At 57.3% G+C, this 20,314-nt stretch overlaps 2 protein-coding genes across 4 annotated transcripts; one reads left to right on the forward strand and one right to left on the reverse strand.

Annotated features, from left to right (window-relative positions):
• Positions 1–8,534: 8,534 nt before the first annotated feature.
• Positions 8,535–14,669, reverse strand: FBXO2 (F-box protein 2). Its single transcript, XM_042996266.1, has 6 exons — positions 14,223–14,669; positions 10,594–10,971; positions 10,035–10,164; positions 9,859–9,954; positions 9,240–9,375; positions 8,535–8,998 (listed from the first exon to the last, which is right to left on the reverse strand). The coding sequence occupies exons 1-6, from the start codon at positions 14,242–14,244 to the stop codon at positions 8,864–8,866; spliced, it is 897 nt and encodes a 298-aa protein (XP_042852200.1). The 5' UTR covers positions 14,245–14,669; the 3' UTR covers positions 8,535–8,863.
• A 118-nt stretch (positions 14,670–14,787) lies between these two features.
• Positions 14,788–20,062, forward strand: FBXO44 (F-box protein 44). Of its 3 annotated transcripts, none has more exons than XM_042996849.1 (6): positions 14,788–14,876; positions 15,800–16,088; positions 17,528–17,654; positions 17,806–17,901; positions 18,012–18,147; positions 18,941–20,062. In XM_042996849.1, exons 2-6 carry the CDS (start codon positions 15,824–15,826, stop codon positions 19,082–19,084), a joined length of 768 nt encoding a protein of 255 aa, XP_042852783.1. In that variant the 5' UTR covers positions 14,788–14,876; positions 15,800–15,823; the 3' UTR covers positions 19,085–20,062. The 3 variants fall into 3 exon arrangements, with proteins under 3 accessions (XP_042852783.1, XP_042852784.1, XP_042852786.1); XM_042996850.1 differs by having other exon boundaries at positions 17,528–17,625; XM_042996852.1 differs by lacking the exon at positions 17,806–17,901 and having other exon boundaries at positions 17,528–17,625.
• Positions 20,063–20,314: the final 252 nt, after the last annotated feature.

Here is a 20,314-nt window from a genome sequence, read left to right on the forward strand (position 1 = left end):
CCCTTGTAACCTGCCCAGGAGGACACTGCATCTTCCTCAGTGAAAATTGGAAACAACCCCAGCAGGGCCGTGGTGGGCAGAATGCTTGCCCGATGATGCCAAGCGCTGTGCCAAACACCCCCTCATTCTTGCCCGGGGCCTGTGAGGGGTGGGGCTCTGTGTGAGGTTTTTGTCCCAGTGCCTTCTTCAAGGGGGGCAGCATCTGCCCCCTTCTCTCAGCCTGTGGTTCTCACTGGGTGGCTCCACCCCAGGCCTTGCTCAGGGATGGGTGTGTGAACCCACTGGACTTAATGTCGGGGTGCCCGGCCCCTTCCAGAGCGCGCCTGCCTGGGGTGAAGCCACACAGCGCTGAGATACAAAGACAAAGCCCAATTTCCGAACACGCCATTGGGGCCTCTGGAACCAGCTATCCCTGGGAGAAATCTACACCGGGCTTTTCTGTTATGTGAGCCCCAAATCTGCTTTTTCATTAAGCCACTCTGAATCGCGTGTCTGTCATTTGCTACCGACAGAGTGGCAACCAGTACAAGGGTTTTAGTAAACCCCATTTCTTGGGTCAGGACACTGATGTCCAGAGAGATTAAGCTACCCTTCGTCCCAGGTCACACAGCTATGAATGGGCAGAATGCCCCAGACTGAAAAGCTCCCAATCTCAATATGTTCCCCCCTGAGGTTGGGCTGGGGAGGGGTGGGGGGGAAGTGAGGCCATTTTCCACAAGGCCCAGAGAGCAAGGGACAAAAAAGTAACAGGTTGCCATGGCTACCCACTCACTGTGTGGCCTCAGACAATCAACCTCACCTCTCTGAGCCTCAGGCTGGAAACAAAATGTCTCACCCCTGCAGAATGCAGGTGGCCCCTTGGGCAGGTGGGGTGGCTGCCTCTTGGCCCCCACCCCAGAGCATTATGAGCAGGGGGCTTCCCCAGCCAGGCAACAGAGGTCCCGGCAGCTGTCAGACCCTCCCCCCCCGCCCCCCCCCCCGCAATGTGCACACTCCACCTGGTTTTAAATGTCTCTCAAAGACCAAATTCAATTTGGTATAACTCCACCGGCTCTGCAGTGCAGAATTCATCGGGTGAGGAGCCTGCTTTTGGGGGAATAATTCATTTTTCCGGTGTCGGAGAGCAGAGTAATTGATCCAGGGGGCTGACGCCTCCCTCCCCTCTCCCTCCCCGGGACGATCTGATTCCAAATGCAGCCCAAGACTGTTAGGTCAAAGTCACAGCAATAAATAGGAGGGGGGTATCTGCTTTAATATATTGGATTATTCCACTCAGTGGTGACGAAAAACAAGATTTAATTCCCTGAGAAACGCCAGCTGAGAAAATCATTTCCCTGCCTGCTTCTCCCTTCCTTTTTTTTTTTTCCTCTTGTTCTTTTTTCCAAAGACATCTTTGTCTCTTCATGCAGGCTTTGAGGGCCTTGCTACACCTTCTACCACCAGAGATTTCTCTGCACCTGCCCACCCACCAATCTTAAGAGAAGATTCAGGACCTTCTTGGCGCACTGCCCTCAATCATGGGTCCCTGGGGACACAGATTTCTGTTCAAACGCAGATGACACTAATGGTGGTTTGCACACTGATAAATTCTGACAAGAAAGCCCCAGGAAATGACCGGTTAGTGCCAGAGCTCCAACTGATAGTACATGGAGCTAAGAGCTGCTTAAGGAAGTGATTTGCCTTCCTACTACTCCTCAGATCAAGAGTCCACTCACTGCCTCCTCCAGGAAGCCCTCTCTGATTAAGATCCAAGTTAGATGCCTCTCCTCTGGGTTCCCACAAGATAGTGGGCTTCCTCCTCATAGCCCTTTTACTGTTGGACTACAACTGCCAGACTTACTCGTTTTACTTTTCTTTTTTTAAGTGTACTTATTTATTTTGAGAGAGAGACAGAGTGCGAGCAGGGGAGGGGCAGGAGAGGGAGACAGAGAGAATGGCAAGCAGGCTCTGCATTGTCGGTGTGGAGCCCGATGTGGGGCCTGAACCCACAAACCATGAGATCATAACCTGAGCCCTAACCAAGAGTCAGACACTTAACCCACTGAGCCACCCAGGTGCCCCGTTCATTTAGCAAACTCACATATATTACTTGCCATATACAGGCTCTGATCTTAACAAACATTACCTGATGCTTTACAAATATTAACTCGTCTGGTCCTCATAACAACCCTATGAGGTAAGAACTATAATCAGCCCTATTTTACAGGCAAGGAAACTCAGGCACTGAGTGGGTAAGGGACTTGGCCAAGGTCACATGGCAGGGAGGGTCAGAACTGGTGACCTAGGTGTCTCCCTCTTTAGTCAGCGAGCTCCCAAGGGACAAGGACCTCATTGGCTCACAGGGCCCTGAGACCCATGCCCTTCACCAGTCCCACCGCGTACAGGACCGGAATCCACCATGAAAAGTCTCATGATGTGGGACAGCCTCCTGGTGTGGAAAGAATCCCCACCCTGTAACGTGTGGCTTCCAGCTGTGTGGCCTTGGGCAAGACTGCACTTCTCTGAGCCTCAGTTCCAACACAGTCTTTCAAGTGAGAAGGGAAGTAGGGCACAGGTGTGCTGCAAGGATTGAATAAAGCCATGCACCAATACCCAGCACGTGGTGAGCGCTCAGTAGGTGTGAAATATCATAAACTATGAGATGTGGACTTCGGGAATACTTCTGCTATGCTCAGAAAACAACAGAACCTCATCAATCCCAGGAAATGAAGCGAGGCCCGAGATCTGGATGGAAGGGTGGATTTTTCTTAATACTCGTAGTAAGATGGGTGAGTTGCCAAGAATTACCAAGAAGAATTTTGCAATCACACACAATCCATTTCCTTCTGGGAGTTACCAGGACGCAAGAGGGTCTGAAATGGGGACCTAGTGGGCCAGAAATGGCGATTGAGGAGTGTTTCATTCATTCAGGTGTGGGCTGAACGCCTTTCAAGTGCATTGAAGGGAGGTGGAGTGGGGGGAGGGGCACAGTTGCCCGGGAGGGCCCCTCGGATCCAGGCCCATCCCAGCCAGCTCTGCAGGTCTTGCAGGTGTCGGTTTGTGTCCTTGACCCCTAGACCCCCCTCTCGGCACCGCAGACTTCTCTTTCATAAATTGGGGTGACAAATGAAGTCTTCCCCAGGGGTTGCTATGGGGAGCCTGTGAGATAGTGTAGACGGGGTAGGAGACTGACAATGTTAGTTCCCCCGCCCCCGAGCCTCTCAATGGTGGCCCCAGGGGTGTGGCAGTCCACCTGACCCACTCGGCCCCGTATCTTGTACAAAGAACCCACTGGGTGCCAGAAACTGGGCCTGGAAGCTTGGGTGCTTAAACTCCTCGGAGCCGCACTCAGATCCCACTTTGCAGCTGAGGACGAGCGGCAAAGCCAGGTGAAACCCAGGTGTTTCTGTCTCCAAATCCATGCTCTGAACCCTCATTCCTGGGACAGGAAGGGAGGGGGGCAAGCAGGGTGGGGAGGAGGCTGGAGACCCCTGCATGCAAGTTCATTTATCAAAGGCAACCCCAGAAATGGAGTTCATGAGGCTGAGACAGGTCACAGGGCGATACCCTGAGGGAGGAAAGGCAGGGGAGGGTGTCAGGTGGCCTGGGATGGAGATGTTGAGGGGTCAGGGGCCTCAGGGAGCAAATGCCTTGCACGCGCAGGGACCCACGGAGCCTCTCCCCATGTCTCACAAAACCCACCTGGCAGAGGGATTCCACACTCTTCACAGCCCCCTCCTTGGCTTCAGCCCGTTCTCTCATCCAGGCAGTTCTCCTTTACATCTAACTGACATTTTTCCTGCTGCATCACTGGCTGACCCCTGCTGGAGCACTAGGAGACCCCCCCCCTCCCCGCACTCCCCCCCTACCACAGCCCTGCCCATCCTGTCTGCAGAGTCTGTGCTGGCTCCCGGCTCAGGGCGGTAATCCTGCTAACAATTAATTGGCTTTTGTTGGAGGAGAATGAATACCATCTCATCTTAATCTTCTTCATTATTCTCCTTGTTCAGCAAAGTCAACACAAGATTAGGTTTAATTTACGGGGGAAAAAATAGCAAAGTCATTACTCACCAGGAGATCAGGACTGGATCTGCCTGGGTGTTCTGTGTTCACTGCAGGCGAAGGGCCGTGAGGAAAGCCCGGGGCTCTGCCAAGCTCGGGATGAACTGGGGCAGCAGGTGGGAGAGTTGAGGGGGGAGGTCTAGGCCCTGAGACCTATTTGGGGCTGGATTCCCGAAGACCACCAGCCCCTTCCTAGTCTTACAGGACTCAAGCCTCAGAAGACCTAGCCTCCTAAATGTTTCTCAGGGGCCTCTGGCATAAGAGCAGCCCCAAGCAGACCCTCAGCCCAAGACTCAACCCCAGGCAAGAAATCCAATCCAGCTGTGGATTCAAATCCTACCTGCCGATGCCCCTTCCCCTGCAGAGAACCCGGCAGAAGCCCAGCCTGGGAACTCCCTTGACAATGCTGACACCTAGTGGTGCTCAGAGGAACTGGTCCTTCCTTCCCTCCTCCCTATACAACCGCTCCTAAACGTACCGTGCACACAAAAATCCAGGTTTACAAACAAAATAAATCAGAAAGGGGAAGGAGAACTTTTTCCCATTGCAAAAATTACTAAACAAAGAGCTCTACCAAGAAATCTAAAAGAAAAGTCACTTTACCTACCTCAACCCCTTAACCAAAATGGCCCAGAAACACTTAGGATCCCCTCCTTCCGTCTGGGGCAACCAAGAATATGCTTAGAAGGCCTGGAGCCCCACCGTCCTTGTCACCACTGTTTCCACTCTTCCTCGCCTCAAAGCCCCCAGCTCCTGCCATTGCTCTGTCCCCTGGCATGTGCCCATCTTTGACCCTGAGCCGTAGTGAGCCGGATTTCCAACCTGGAGAGCCACAACTGTTTACTCACTGTATGTCCCTGAGCAAGTTCCCCAACATCTCAGAGTCTGAACTCTTTCATCTATAAAATGGACGTGTCTGTGTCTACCAGAGAGGGCCACTGAGCAGATTAAATGAGGCTGTGCGCTTAGCACGGGAATTGACTCCCACCAGGTCCCGATGGATGCTTGTTATCATGCCCACCATTGTTGTTATCAGCATCCTGGTTATCCTGTTACTCTCGGGAAATGTGGTTTCCTCACCTGGGCTCTAAGCTGCTCATGTCTAACTCCCCATTCTCAGGTCCTACTGGATACAGCAAAGGTTTTTCCTTAAAGCATTTAAACCTTATATGTCAGAGCACACAGTAGGGTGTTCAGGAAACTCTCAGAATTGCCTGCCTACATCTCCAATCTCATGTCAAACAGCTTCCCTGCTTGCTCACTGAGCTCCAGACTTTCTAACCTGTAAATGAGTTCATTCCCACCTCAGGGCCTTTGCACGTACTGCTCCTACAATGCTCTTCCGCCAGATATCGGCATGGCTGGTTTCTCCTCATCCTTCCAATGTCCCTTCCTCGAAGAGGTCCTCCCTGATGGCGTGACTACCCTCAGTTTGTAGTTTGTTTACTTCACGTAGAAGTCAAGTGCCTAAGTGGCTGAGGAGAATTCCGGTTCCACCATGTATTAGCTGTACGGCCTCAGGCAAATTGCTTAACCTCCCTGTGCTTCCGTTTTCTCATCTATAAAAATAGAAGTAATAATATTCCCACTCCATATGGTTATTTTAATGAATCAATCTATACAAAGCTCTCAAAGTATTGCCTGGTATGTATATTAAGTGCTCTATCATGTTAGTAATTACCTTATTCATTTATATAGTTGCTTGCATTTAAGTTTTTCTGCCTAGACCGTATATTCCAGGGGGCAGAGTCCTCGTCTGTTTTTGCCCTGCCTGGAAGATAGTAGATGCTCAGTAAGCACTGATTGAGTGGAAAGGACCTTCAGGAATATGCGCCTCTCTCTCTCCTTAGCCAATGTTCAGGTGCCATTGAGTCATGTGGCTAATCTGTCTGCTATCTACACTCCCCACGGTCCAGAGATGGCCCTGAGGCACCCCCTGCTGGACAGCATAAGCTTTTCCCCTTGAAACCTTCCCCTGAAGGTTTTCCCCTCCCTTGAAGCTGGTATCTGCAGTCCTAGAATCAATGTTGGAGGGGAGCGGGCAGGTAAGGACAATAAAACTGAGGGGTTAAGCGCACACTCTTTGAAGCCCGTGCCACCTTGGTTGAAACTTGTGCTTCTCCAGTGAAGTCGTGTATCATCAGCGAGGTCTGGGCTCTTCAGTATCCTCGTGTCCAACAGGGGTAAGGATGCCCTCTCCCCCTTCCCCATGTCCGACTGGGCACGGGGATGTAGTGACAGGACGCGCCCTGTGCACAGTGAGTACACAGTGCCCTGTGCAAAGCTCACTGTGCTTTTCTGGCCCGTCCCCCGCTCCCGAAGCATCAGCTCTTTGGTGACTCAGGAACTGCTGTCTGCTGAATTCCACCAGTGTATCCAACTGTCCCTCTAGTGACTGTCCCTCAGGGACAGTGGGTCTGGAGCACTCCATTATCCGAGCCCCTCAGGTCTCCTCTGTGGGTCTCATCTCTGGGGCCCCAGGGCAGAGAATCTGGTCTCTGGGCTTCTGGCTCCCTCCTCTGAGTGCAGAGAGTTGACTACAGATGGCCTTGCTGGCCTCGCCCCCTCCTACCCATCCCATCCCCGCCTCCGTGGCTGCTCTGTCTTCTCCACCACAGCCCTAGAGGCTGTTTCTCTGTGCCCTCTCCTGCCTCACTCCACATTTGTTCCCAGCCCTCAACAGTGGCCTTGGCTTTGGCCGCTGGCCACATACACTGCCAACCCTAGATCACCAGCCCAGAGCCCCAGACCCTTCACGGGCCTCTCTTCTGAATGTCCCCAGCTCCCACCTGCAGCACCTTCCATGCCCCCACACCCCGGCCCCGGCATCCAGTCTTCACAGGCACCTGCACAACGCCTGCCTCTCATGCTCACCGCACCTCCATCCAGCCTCCTCGCGTAGCCCCAGCACGGGCCCAGTCCTCCCCCAGCTCATCCTCACGGGGATCCCTGCGTGCCCATCCTAGTCCATTGCCCCAGGGCACCACTGCCTGCTGCACCTTTACGTACACCTGGAAGCTCAAGGGGTGAGCCTCTTCCTTTATGGCATCCATCGAACTCATCAAGGCATCACGCCCCCTGACTGGAAACTCAGGTAGGTGTGAACAGTGCCCTCCCCCACCGGACTGTGACATCCCCTAGAAAGGACTGAGGGTGCCCGTGGGGCAGGGGCTGTGCCTCCACCTTCAGACTGGGGAGTTCTCGAGATCAGGGTTTTGTCTCCCCTGTCAGACTGAGGATGCCCCCAGAGCTGAGACGACTGGAGGCGCCCCAGGACCCCAGGATGCCCCCTCTTCCTGGGACAAGAAGTATCTTCCTCACCCCTGGAATCTCAGGGCCCTGCACAGAGCCCGGCCCCGGGGACTGGGGCTTCAGGATTGGGGAGTGAAGGAACGAACCAGTGACCAGGCCCAGGCAGGCCCCAGCTTAAAGCCTGCAATCCCACCTGACCAGCAGGTGGCAGCAGGGATCAGAATCAAAGGAAAGCTGGGAGGGGGGGGGCAGGGTGGGCACTGAGATTTTATTGGTCACCATTGCCTAGAGGAGAGAGGCTATGGGGAGACCCTCATTCAGCCCCAGGACCAACACCCGAGAGTCCTGGGGAGGGGCTGGGTTTGAGAGCTGCTGGAGAGGCCAAAAAAGGGGCCTGGCACCACACCCTTGCCGCCTCAAACCAGGGCTAGAGCCAGCCTCCCGGCAGGGCTTAGAAAAATGACCAGATGCTGGAGGGGGGGGTGGGGGCTGGGGGGCTCAGTCGGTTGAGCATCCAACTCCAGCTCAGGTCATGATCTCACGGTTCGTGAATTCGAGCCCCTAGTCGGCTCACTGCTGTCAGCGTGGAGATTGCTTTGGATCCTCTGCCCCCTCTCTCTGCCCTTCCCCCACTGGCGCTCTCTCAAAAATAAATAAAACTTTTTTTTTTTTTTTTAAGAAAAAAAAGAAAGAAAGAATATGACCAGAGACCAGATGCTGCTGTTCAATCCATCGCCAGGCCAGGGAGGACAGCATGAAGTGCGCCTGTACTGAAGAGGGACACCAAGCCTCTCCCCTAGCCACCCCCACCCCCAGCTCCCCATCCCCACCAGGGCCACCGGCATCCATCCCTTGGGCCCCGGAGAATTCGTGTGCTAAGTGAGAGGCTACCGCCACCCACCATCCTGGTCTCAGAAAGGAACAGGACGAGGACCAAGAGAGGCCTGGAGGGCAACCCCCCCGCCCCCGCCGCCCCTGACAGACACACACACACACACACACACATACACACACCCTGTTCTGGCCTCTGGGCAGCTTGGGTGTCAGTCAGGCGCCAGGCCCAGCTCCCCACTCCTTGGCCTCACAATCCCGGCCTTTGTCCAGCCGGCCCGGGCCTGGCTGGCTCTGTACCGGCCCAAGGGCCTCTGGAAACCAGAGCAGCTGGAGCCCCACCAAGTATTTTTCCAGGCTGGGCCAGGGGCCCCCAAGAGACAGAGGAGGATGCAAAGGGGGCGGTGTTCATTCATCCGTTTGTTCATTCATTCCTTCCTTGGACAAATATTTATTAGGTGCCCACTTTGCGGCAGGCATTGTACTAGGTGCAGGGGATTCAGCGGTGGGCCCGACCCAGGCCCATACCCTCACCCATCTTATTTTCTAGATGCACATATACGCCAGCAAAACTCCTCTTTCCCAGTGTGGGGGCTGGGCTGGGAGAATGGGGCAGGAGAGGAGTGTGTGGGGGTGGGGGTGAGGTGGGGGATGGAAAAAGTGAGGGGGCTACTGACTAAGGCCTATCTACCCCAGGCCTCTGCACCTCCAAGAGGGCTGAGGTTGGAGGAGGGGTCACTCAGGGCTCCACCCACACGCTGCTGTTGGTCACTCGGGCCCCGAACCAGCCCTTCCAGTAGACGGAGTCCTGACCCCCATGTTCGAAGCGGACAAAGCGGACACCGGGCCCATAGTCGGTGAAGGTGTGGGAGATCTGGGGGGTGGAGGTAGGAGGGTCGGGTTAGGGCCCTGACGCCTCCCCCAGCCACCCCACCCCAGCGCACTTTCCCAACCCCTGGCCCGCCCCCTTTCTGGGTGTCTCAGCCAGGGTCCCTCACCCACACCTCTCCGCCAAGTCTGCCTTACCCCGGCCGCGCGTGCCATGGGCGGGGTTTCCATGAGCCCCGCCCTTCGCTCCCAGGCCCCGCCCCGGCCCCCGGAGCCTCCAGGCTCACCTGGATCCAGCCATCGTCGCTGTCTGGGGGCACCGCCACCTGCCCGCTGCTGAACTCGGCCAGCACGTCCTCGTGCTCCGACAGCAGCTTCACCGTGAGCTCGTACAGGCAGCCGGCGTCCCTACGGCCCGAGTACCTGCCCCGAGGGACAGAGCGAGGGCCGGGGGAACCCTGCTCAGCCGGTACTGCGGGCCCTGCCTGCTACCGAAGTTCTCATTTCCGCCCAACCCCGCCGGCCGGTACTACTAAGGTCCCCGTCTTACAGATAAGGAAGCTGAGGCCAGAGAGAGCGTGGATTCGCCCAAGGTCCAAACCCCGGGGACTACACCCCAGGTCGGCCAGACCCACCCCCGGGGCTAAAGCCAGCCCACAGTGACAAGTTTTGTTTTTTTAATTGCCCACCTTTGAAAGTCAGCAGGAGAGGTGGGTTTCCACCTTCTCCCGAAAACCCCGTGGCCCATGTAGCCACAACCAGTAGAGTTGGGAGGCCCCGGCCCCTGGGGCAGGGCAGCGGCTCCGGGTCGCCCCTCCCCCCCCACACACACACCCCTCTGCTCCCTCCCTCCCCCCTCTCCCTTCCCCTCCCTACCGTCCCGGCCCCACCCCCAAGGCCGCTCACCAGTCCTTCACCACGATGGCCGGCTGAGCGGTGTCCAGCAGCTCCTCCCAGTAGCCCTCAGCCTGCAGGTCAACGACCTGCGCTTTGCGACACCACCTGGGGAACTGGAGTTAGGAGGGAGTGGAGACCCCTCCCCCCACCCCCACCCCCGTGCCCTCCATCCCGCTTCTCCTTACTCAAAGGAGGAGGCGAAGTACTTCTTGACGCTCTCGTCGTGGATGAATTCCACCCCACAGTCTCCGGGCAGGTCCTCCACCCTCCAGCCGTCCCCTCCGTGCTCCACGTCGCACCAGCCCTCCAGGTCCTCTGTAAGAGCACGACAGCCCCACCCTGGTCACCCACTCCCTGCTGAGGGTGTGGCCGGGCTGGTTCCCGCGCCATCAGTTGCGGGGCAGGGGAACGTGGTCCTTTAACGGGGTGGGGGGGGTGGGGAGGCAGGTGATGCGAGGGGTTGGAACGGGAGGAATTTCCTGTTCGTCCCCAGATTCTCTCTCCCTCCTGGGAGGGTCCTCCACGGGGCCCGTCTTGCCTCAGATCGTGAGGGTGGAAAGACCTGGAAAAGGGACCCCCAGAGAGCAGGCGGCCCCAGGAGCCAATAATATGCACAGGATTCTTGTCGGGGCTGCCCCGCGGGGCGTCGTGCCGGGGCTTTATCCCATTTAGCCCTCCAAGCAGGCTGGCGTTGCTCCGGCCCATTTTGCAGCAGGGAAAGCTGAGCTCCCCGGGGCAGCTCACCTGCCCCGCACGGGTTGCGCAGAAGGTTGCGCCGCCGCTTGCTCAGGAAGTAAAACTGTTGCCAGTGGTCGCGCTCGTCCTCGGCGCCGCCCTCGGGCACCAGCCCCTCCTGCTGACACTTGAGCAGCCAGAGGGGGGCGCCGTCCACCAGCTCCTTCCAGCGCAGGCACACCAGGCGGCAGGCCTGCACCAGCTCGGCGGCCGGCAGCTCGGCCAGCACGCGCAGCAGCAGCGGCTCGGGCAGCTCCTGCAGGTACGCCGCCGCCTCCTCCTCCTCCTCCTCCTCCTCGGGCCGCTCCTCCCCGGCGCTCGCCTCCTCCGCGCCGGCTTCCTCCTGCTGCCCCTCCGGGCTCACCTCCTCCGGCTGGCCCAAGCTCTCTGCAGGCGGGGGAGGGGAGGGGGGCGGGGGCTGTGACTCTGCTCAGAATATCCCCCTCCAAGCTTCAGAACCGCGACGTGTCGGGTATCCGCCCCTCACCCACCCTCGGACGATCCGAAACCGGGGCCCGAGGCTCTGTGGCCAGAGACCGGCGCCCAGTGGAGGAGACCCCAGGGGGCTAGGGCCGCAGACCAGCGCGCCCAGTCGGAAGAGTTTCCTGGCAGGGCCAGTAAACCCGAGCGGTTAACAGCAACTGATAATCTGATCGTAAGGGCACCCATCTAATTGCACAAACTTGACTTCATCCACTCCTTTATCCTTACAACCGCGCCCTGAGATCCCTGCCTCCCCTCCCCTCCTCTGGGGACGGCTCCCGGACTTCCCACCACGAAATCTTCTAGCCGTGGAGTTCCTGTCCCTCCTAGCGCTTGTCTTAGGGTGTGTTGGTTTGTAAACACCTCCCTCAGGACTAGAGTGAGTGCAAGAAGGCAGGAACTGGGTCTGGGACACTCACTGCTTCACCCCAGTGCCTGGCGTCTCGAACCCTCCCTGGCACACTGTCAGCAGCTAATGTTTCCTGGGCATTTAGCAAGAGCGAGACATTGTCCTCAGCGTTTTTATTTATTCCAAATCCTTGCAGCATCTCTCTGAGGTTGCTCCTCCTGCTGTCGCTATGTCATTGATAAAGAAACGGAGGCAATAGTGAGGTGAAACCACTCAGGATCACACAGCAAATGAGTGAAGACTGGGTTCAAATCCAGGCTCAAAAAAAAAAAAAAATGCCCTCAATAAAATAGTTTGTTGACTTTGGAGGTGCCTTTGATTTTGACTCACCAAGGGTTATGCTGCTAGTATTAGGACAGGGACATGGGGATCTGAGGCCTGAAGGGAAAGGGGAACAGGGATCGTAATCCCCTGCTGGCCACAGCAGTATGACGTGGGGGCTCATTAAAAGAGAGCAGGTAGGGGCGCCTGGGTGGCCCAGTCGATCGAGTGCCCAACTCTTGGTTTCAGCTCAAGTCATGATCCTGGGGTCCTGGGATCGAGCCCCACCCCAGGCTCTGCACTCAGCATGGAGCCTGCTTGGGATTCATTCTCTCTCTCTCTTTCCCTCTCTCTCTCTCTTTCCCTCTGCCCCTCTCCCCTGCTGGGGCTCTCTCTCTCTCTCTCTCTCAAATAAAATAGACAGCAGGTATATCAAATAGGGAGATGTAATAAGTGCTCAAGAAAGGAAGGTCTTTTCACTCCCTCGTCCTATCCCTGGACCTCAGTTTCCTCATCTATAAAATGGGAGTAATCAATGTGCCAGGCCATTCGAACAGTGCTGATGTTCCAATCCCCTGGGGAGGGGGCAAGAGCATTCTAAAGTGTAAGGAGGTGGACAGACGTCAGGAGCTGCAGGCTGGACTATCTCCTGGAACCCAGCCGGCCTCAGCTGGGCCATCAAAACCTTGAGTAAGCAGATACTGAGTGCACAGTATCTCTGGAGGAGGAAGACACGGTGGTGAGGGGCTGGGACCACTCTGGGTGATGGGGGCGGGTGGGGGAGACTAGTGCTCTCAGATCTAGGATGGGGGGTTCCTAAGGGCTAGAGCCTGGAAAGCCCAGGCAGTGGTAGAAACAGGCTGAACCGGGGGTGGGGGGAGAACAGGCAGGGCCTAGACCCAAGTCTGGATGTTGGCGGGACCCCAGCCTGCCAGGCTTTACCGCCCCTCCTCACATGTAGCACATTCTCCCCCCTCCCACAGTCAGGCCCTTGAGAGCTGAACCAGGGTTTACCTCTTCTTCAGAGCCCAGAGCACACAGTCAGTCCTCCGCAAATCTTATTTAGTGAATCTGAGCACAACGCTTTCCTTCATTATTAGCTGCATTGGGGGGGGGGGGCACATCTTTATGATGCGGGGGTTTTCCCTTTCTTTTTTGCAGAGAGGAAACTGAGGCCCAGTTTCCTAGCTTCTCCCAAGTCACACGAAAGAACAATGGGCAGACAGAAAGGAAAATGCCAGGCCCTGAAGCTGCATCACCTGCCTGTTCTGCTGCCCACAGCTCTCTGGGGAGCCAGCCCCAGTGTCCTCACCTCTCCAGCCCTCCCCCTGCCCTGCCCTGGCCCTGGTGGACACCTGATGCTCCCCCGAAAGGTGCACCTTGCCCAGTCCCCTCTTCTGGCCCCAGGCCTGGCACTCCAGGCCCCAGATCTAATTACAGCCCCCCCCCAACCCCTTTCCAGTACACACAACTCCCCACATTGTTGCTGTCGGAAAGTTATCTGGCCCCTAGAAGCTGCCTCCCAGGCTGATTCACTCACCTGCACTGGGCCCTGGAGTCCAGGGAATAGCTGAGCCCTGGGAAAAAGCAGGAGCCCATTCTGGGGCCCTATAGAGGGCGTGGCAAGGGGGTCACGGATTGGGAGCATGGGCTGAAGGAGCTGGGAGTTTCAGGACTGGGGAGAGAGGGGCTTGGTTACCGGAGCGTGCATCAGTGTTTCCTGTTGACTCCTCCAGGAAGGCCCACTCTCAGATGGGCCTGCTGGGACCGGGGTGGGGAAATCTGCAGGCAGGTTTTGTTCCCACCCTGACTCAGCAGGCAACCCCTACAGGCCCAGCAGGGAATTCGAGGGATGGGGAGAGGGGGGTCTTTGGTGCCAGGCAAGATGACTGGGCAGTCTCAGAGGGCTCTGAGCTGTGCCCCAACTCTCCCTCACCGCTGGCCTGATCCCCACTGGGCAACCGGCCACCCAGTTGAAGAGCAGTCCCTCCAGACAAGGGAGCCAAGGAGGAAGGCAGGGATGGGGTGAGGAGAAGCCGGTAACCCCAAGAAAGCCGTAGGGATACATACACGCAGTTCAAGGGCCAGAGCTGGCAAATGAAAGAAGTTGATGCGGGGGGGGGGGGGGGGGGGGGGGGAAGCTTGCAGCCTCCGTCATCCCAGATGTGTCCCAGACCCGGACCCAACAGACCCTCAGGAAGCTGAGAGGCGAGAATGTGGGATTACCCCTACACTATTCCCCCCCCCCCCCCGTAAATAGGACCCAGGAGTCCTCCCTCCCTGCCTGTCACCTCTGGAGGCCTCCAGCCACAGGGCTGTGCTCTTTTAAAACTGTTTCAAGGGCTTTGCGTGGGTGAAAGTTTGCCGCGCTCGGTCGCCGGGACCCCCTCGCTTTCTGATGCCCCCTCTCCGTAGCATTCGCTCGCCCGCCTGCCTCGGTCTCCCCTCCCGGGCCGAGCGAGTGGATCCGGGTGGCAGCGGCTACCTGGTTCACCGTCTCCGTCCATCGCTGCGGAGGGCGGTCTGGAGAGGAGGAGGAGCCGGAGCGCTGCGGGGCTGCGGGGCTGCCCGAGTCCCGCGGCGGCGGCGGCGAGTCCAGGCGCTGCCCGCGTCTAGGTCGGGTCCCGGCTGGCGGCGCCTCTTAAAGGCCCCCGCCTCCGCCCCCGCCCCGCCTTTGGCCCGGAGCCGGGACGCCCCGCAGTCTGGAGCGGTCGGCCCCAGGCCTGAGGCTACCGGTTCCAGGCGGACCCAGGAGGCAGGGAAAGGTCGGGAGTCGGATTTTTTAATGGGAATGGGGATCCGATTTGGGGTGTCTCCCAGCTCCCCCCAGGGGTGGCTGCTGGGAGGAGGAGGCGAGGGGGCACCGCGAGTCTGGGTCATGCGGAGGGTGCGGGGCGCGCCGCCCTGGAGGAGGGAGGAGGGCGGAGGCCCCTCCCCGCGCCCCACTCCAGGTAATTTTCCTACGTAGCGGTGGGGGGCGCGGCGCGGCGCGGGCCAAGGGGGCGGGGCCGGGGCGGGGCCTGGCGGGCCGGGGCGGGGCCTGGCGGGCCGGGGCGGGGCCGTACGCGCTCGCTACAGCCGGCGGAGGTCCGCTCAGCCCCGCGACCCAGCGGGATCCGGCAGCGACGGCTAAGCGAAGGTGACCCGGCGGGAGTGGGCGCGGGGAGCGCCGCGGCGGGGGCGCGGGCCGTCCGGGGCTGGGGGCCGGAGGGCGGGCGGGCGAGCAGGGCGATTTCCGGCCTCGCGGCAGTGCGCAGAGGGCGGCCCGGCGCGGACAAGGCCCAGGCCTGGGGCTGCGCGGCGCGGGCTCCAGCGGCGGCGCAAGAGGGAACCGGGGCCGGGGTCGCTTATCGATGCTCAGGGGTCCAAGCCCCAGCTTTGGATTGGGGCACTTTAAAGCCACAACGCAGGGTGGGAAGCGCGCGCGCCGGGGGTCGTGGGGCTGAAAGCCCAGCCGCGAGGATGGAGACGGGAGTGTTGGAAAGGCCTTTCTTTCCCCATCTCCCACCCCATCTCCAGTCCCAGCTAGGGGGATCATTTACTCTGCGGCCTTGAGAAAGTCGCTTGAGCTCTTTAGACCTCCGTCAGACACCAGGATAATTATCCCCCCTGCCCCCAATCTCTCTCCCTCCTCCGTTGGAGGACTTGCTGGAGTGCTCTGCGGGGCTGCGCATTGTTATTCACACTGTAAAGACTTGCTTTTTGGAAAAGGTCTGCTCTAGAATCAGAAGACTCTTTCCCTCCTCTGTCTATATGACCTTGGGCAGGTACTGGCACCCCTCTGGGCCTCCTTAGCGTCTTTTAGAGGCTGTCGTATGGTGGCAGTAAAATCAGTTACCATTTATTGAGCATCTGTTGTGTCACGGCATTTGAACCCATTTTAGTACAGTTCCTGGTCCCATTTTTCAGAGGAGAAAACTGAGGCTCGGAGACGCTCGGTGAATTTCCCAAGACAGCAAGTGGCAGAGCTGGGATGGGAACCTCCACCACCATGGGGTGTTGCGAATATTCTGTTCTGGGGGAAGGGGCCGGCTTTGAAGGGTAGCTTCTCAATAACCACAGGGGGTTGTCCAGAAGCCACAAGCCATGGCCGTGGGGAACATCAACGAGCTCCCCGAGAACATCCTGCTGGAGCTGTTCACGCACGTGCCCGCCCGCCAGCTGCTCCTGCGCTGCCGCCTGGTCTGCAGCCTCTGGCGAGACCTCATCGACCTGGTGACCCTCTGGAAGCGCAAGTGCCTGCGTGAGGGCTTCATCACCGAGGACTGGGACCAGCCTGTGGCCGACTGGAAGATCTTCTACTTCCTACGCAGCCTCCACAGGAATCTCCTACACAATCCGTGTGCTGAAGGTGGGATGTAGGGTGGGGTCTGGCCTGCCCCCAACACACACGGCTGTGACAGCAGCTGACTTTCGTTACGCATTTACTATGAACCAGGCACTTTGGATGGCTTAACTCCTTAATCCTCCCACAATAATCCCAAGAGGTAGGTGCTGTTAATGCTCCCATTTTTCAGATGGGCAAACTGAGGTCGAGAGTGGCATTTTGCATTCCACTCTTAAGATTATTTCCCCAGTGAGGGACTGTTGACCAGTCAGGACTACTTGTGCCCAAGACACAAGACCAGGAAATCAGAGCCATAATTTGTTGGCCTGGATCCCAGACTCCAGGGCTAGGCGGACTAGGACTGTCCCAGAGTGCAAAGGGGACTTTACTCATGGGAGGATGAGAGATCCACTCTTCTTTCCAGCGTATTACAACAACAGGTAAAACAAAATTTCTACATCACCTAGAGCTCTCTTTTTCTCTTACTGCATAGTAACTCATTGGCCAGGCACTGGGATGGGATGGGATGGGAACCTCATTTTCTAGTATATGACCAAATTCTGGAGCACAATGACAATGAAATAACTCCAAGCCGTCCAGAGCTTTCAGATGCCTGCCTCACTTGACTCCCCAATGGCCATGACCATGGACCTTGGCACTCTATGGTCCATTAGCCACACCTGGCCCAGGAGCTGAAACTAGCTTTTGTGATTTTAAATGGTTATATGTCAAAAAAATAAAAATAAAAATAAAGACTAATAGAGATAGTATGTAGCCCACAAAACCTAAACTCTTTTGGCCCTTGGCAGAAAAAGTTTGCCAGCTCTTGTTCTTAACTCCAGTTTACAGAGGACAAAACCAAGCCTCAGAGAGGGAAAGCAACGTATCTAGGGTCACACAGCCTCATACTGGTAGAGCTGGGACTAGCTCCAGATCTGGCTGGCTCTGGCATCAGAGCGTTCTCCATCACAGAAGGGATCTGGTCACTCCCATGGTCGCATGTCTTGGGATTCCCAGTGGCAATCACTTGCCATGGTGCCTGGCGCACAGGAAGCACCTAATACAAGACAGCTACTGTTGGGGCGCCTGGGTGGCTCAGTCGGTTAAGCGTCCAACTTGGGCTCAGGTCATGATCTCACAGTTGGTGGGTTCGAGCCCCACGTCGGGCTCTGTGCTGACAGCTCGGAGCATGGAGCCTGCTTCAGATTCTGTGTCTCCCCCTCTCTCTTCCCCTTCCCCACTCCTGCTCTATTTCTGTCTCAAAAATAAATAAACATTAAAAAAAATTTTTTAAGTAAAAAAAAAAAAAAAAAAGACAGCTACTGTTGATCAGCAGCATCCCACAGCGTGAGGCCTGAGGGTAGCTGCAGAGATCCAAGGAGCAGATCCAGGAGGAAGGGGCACTTGTGAGAAAGGGACCACTGAGGGGCTTCCGTATGACGTGAGTTCTGCTTTCTGGCCAGAGGGCTTTGAATTCTGGAGCCTGGATGTGAATGGAGGCGATGAGTGGAAGGTGGAGAACCTCTCTGGAGACCAGAGGAAGGAATTCCCCAATGACCAGGTCAAGAAATACTTCGTGACTTCTTATTAGTAAGATCTGAGGCTGGGGAAGTCTTGGGGTGGGGGGAAGCCCAAGCCACTCCACCCAGGGATCTCCTGCCCCTGAGAGGGGCAGCCCTAACCCCCCAGTGCCCTAGTGCTGAGCCCCAGCCCCTCCCGTCCCTCCGCCCGCCCTCCCCAGCACCTGCCTCAAGTCCCAGGTGGTGGACCTCAAGGCCGAAGGGTATTGGGAGGAGCTGATGGACACCACACGGCCGGACATCGAGGTCAAGGACTGGTGAGTGCCTGGGGCGAGGGCCTGGGGGAGGGGGGCCTGCCACTCAGGCGCCCCGCCCCCACCCTGCCCCCCATCTCCGAGGCCCTGATGGGCCCTCCCTCCGCACGCAGGTTCGCAGCCAGGCCAGACTGCGGGTCCAAGTACCAGCTGTGTGTTCAGCTCCTGTCGTCAGCACATGCGCCGCTGGGGACCTTCCAGCCAGACCCGGCGACAATCCAGCAGAAGAGCGATGCCAAGTGGAGGGAGGTATGTGAACTGGGAAGAGGGCAGGTGGCATATTGCCCAAGGCTGAGACTGCAGTCGAACGGGCCCGGGTTCGGATCCCAGCTCTGCTGCTTCTCACCTGGGCACCAGCTGCTCAAGCTCGAAAAGCCATCAGCGAAATGGTGCTGGTAATAAACCCATGTTCGAAAAGGTTGGCGGGTTCTAGTTACTAATATCGGTTATTCCTACTATTTAGACCAGGGGGCAGCAGACACAAATATTTTAGGCTTCGGAGGCGTTGCTGTCTCTATCACCTGTACTCAACCCTTCAGCTGGGCCATTGCGTTGTGAAAGCAGCTATGTAGACACGGCTGTGTGCCAGTAAAACTTCATTTACAAAAACAGGCAGTGGGCCCCTAGGCCATAGTTTGCCAATTGAGACCAGTGCTGTCCAGGAGAAATGGTCTATGTAACCAATAGCCACATGTGACTATCGAACACTTAATAAGAGCTAGTCCCTAGTGTGACTGAGGAATTACATTTTTAATCTTCTCTAGTTTTGATTAATTTTAACTGAAATAGCCACGCGTGCGCAGTGATGACCGTATTGGACCTCTTTCACTTTCCTTCAGTTCCTTTGAGCTGCGCTTGGGCAATCCTGTGGAGTGGACGGACCCAGGAGGACTCTGCTCCATTTTACGGATGAGGAAACTGAGGCAGAGAGGGGAAGGGGTCTGCCCAAAATCACAGAGTAGGACTAGAACTCAGTTCTGCTGACTGCTGGGCCAGCATTAAGACCTTGGCCCCTGACCTCTCTCCCTCCACCTGCCGCCAGGTCTCTCACACGTTCTCCAACTACCCACCCGGCGTCCGCTACATCTGGTTTCAGCACGGCGGCGTGGACACTCACTACTGGGCCGGCTGGTACGGCCCGAGGGTCACCAACAGCAGCATCACCATCGGGCCCCCACTGCCTTGACGCCCCCCAAGCCCTGATCCGCCAAACCCCGACTGGTAAACTGCTCTCAGAGAAGGGCTGGGTTAGGGAAGGGGAGGGGGGCCGGGCTCCCCCAGACCTCCTGGTTCATCCTTGCCCCTCAGTTGCCTATTTTGTGGAGCCTCACATGCCATGGGGGCCAGCGCTCTGCCCCAGGTCTCAGCCTGAGTGATGGCAGGGGAGGCCTGTGTGGGCTCCTTTAAGAGATGGGGCCCCTGAGGTTGGGGAGGTGCAGGATGTTCTCCCAGGTTCCTCCAAGAGTGGTCTCCGAGCTCAGATGCCAAATCTAGATGCGTGTCTCCTACCTTCCCCTCCTGGGCCCTTTCTCCCTGTCTACACTGGGGGCCCTCAGAGCAAGGACAGTCAAGACATCTGGCAAGCCTGTGCCTGGCCTAGATCGTGCAGATGCTGGGAGGTGACCACATAGCTCAGACAGATCTGGGAGCAGAAGAGGAGCTGTGCTGGCCTGTCTTCTGCCCCTCCCAAGCTCTTTGCTCTGCCCGCCAAGCTCAGGCCTGGCCTGAGATGGGCAGGCCCAAGATGGGTTGGGGTCCAGGCCAGGTCTGGACTGACCTCATTATCGATGAAGCCCGAGAAGTCAGAAGTCAGATGGGTATCAGGTGGAGGCAGGATCTCCAGAAGACCCCTGGAGTCCTGTGCATGGTAACCCAGGGCAGGTGGGGGGCAGGATTAGACCCTGATTCTAAGAGCCGGGACATGTAAGCCCTGGATGAGATGAGTGGGAGGTTTTCAAGGACCACCCATCCACCTCCATGCCCAGATCACCTTCCCTGTGGCTTGGAAAACATCCCAAGCCCCTATCCCACCCCTGGAACTGCCGTTCCAGAACACCCCCCCACCCCGCCTGCCCAACCTCACTCCTTCCTCTCCCTCCTGCTGGAAGGACAGCTGTGCTGTGATTCTGCTCCTGCTGCATGCAGCTAAATAAAAGGTGTTCCCAGCCCAACCTGTGCCCTGTGGTTTCTGAGGGGGAAAGGCAAGTTTCATGGGAAGCCCTGCCCTGGGGGGTGGGGGGGAATATCTGGGTAGCCCTTGTATGCATCTCACTGCAGGCACCAGTTACCGCTTACTTACTTGGCCAAGAGTTTTACTGACATTAGATGAAGCCCCAGCATTTAGAATAGTATGCGGCACACAGTTGGTGCTTAATGTACTGTTTATCTCAGTAGCAAACTAGATTAGGGCCTCAGC

Source organism: Panthera tigris, chromosome C1, assembly GCF_018350195.1.
Source record: "Panthera tigris isolate Pti1 chromosome C1, P.tigris_Pti1_mat1.1, whole genome shotgun sequence".
NCBI lineage: Eukaryota > Metazoa > Chordata > Mammalia > Carnivora > Felidae > Panthera > Panthera tigris.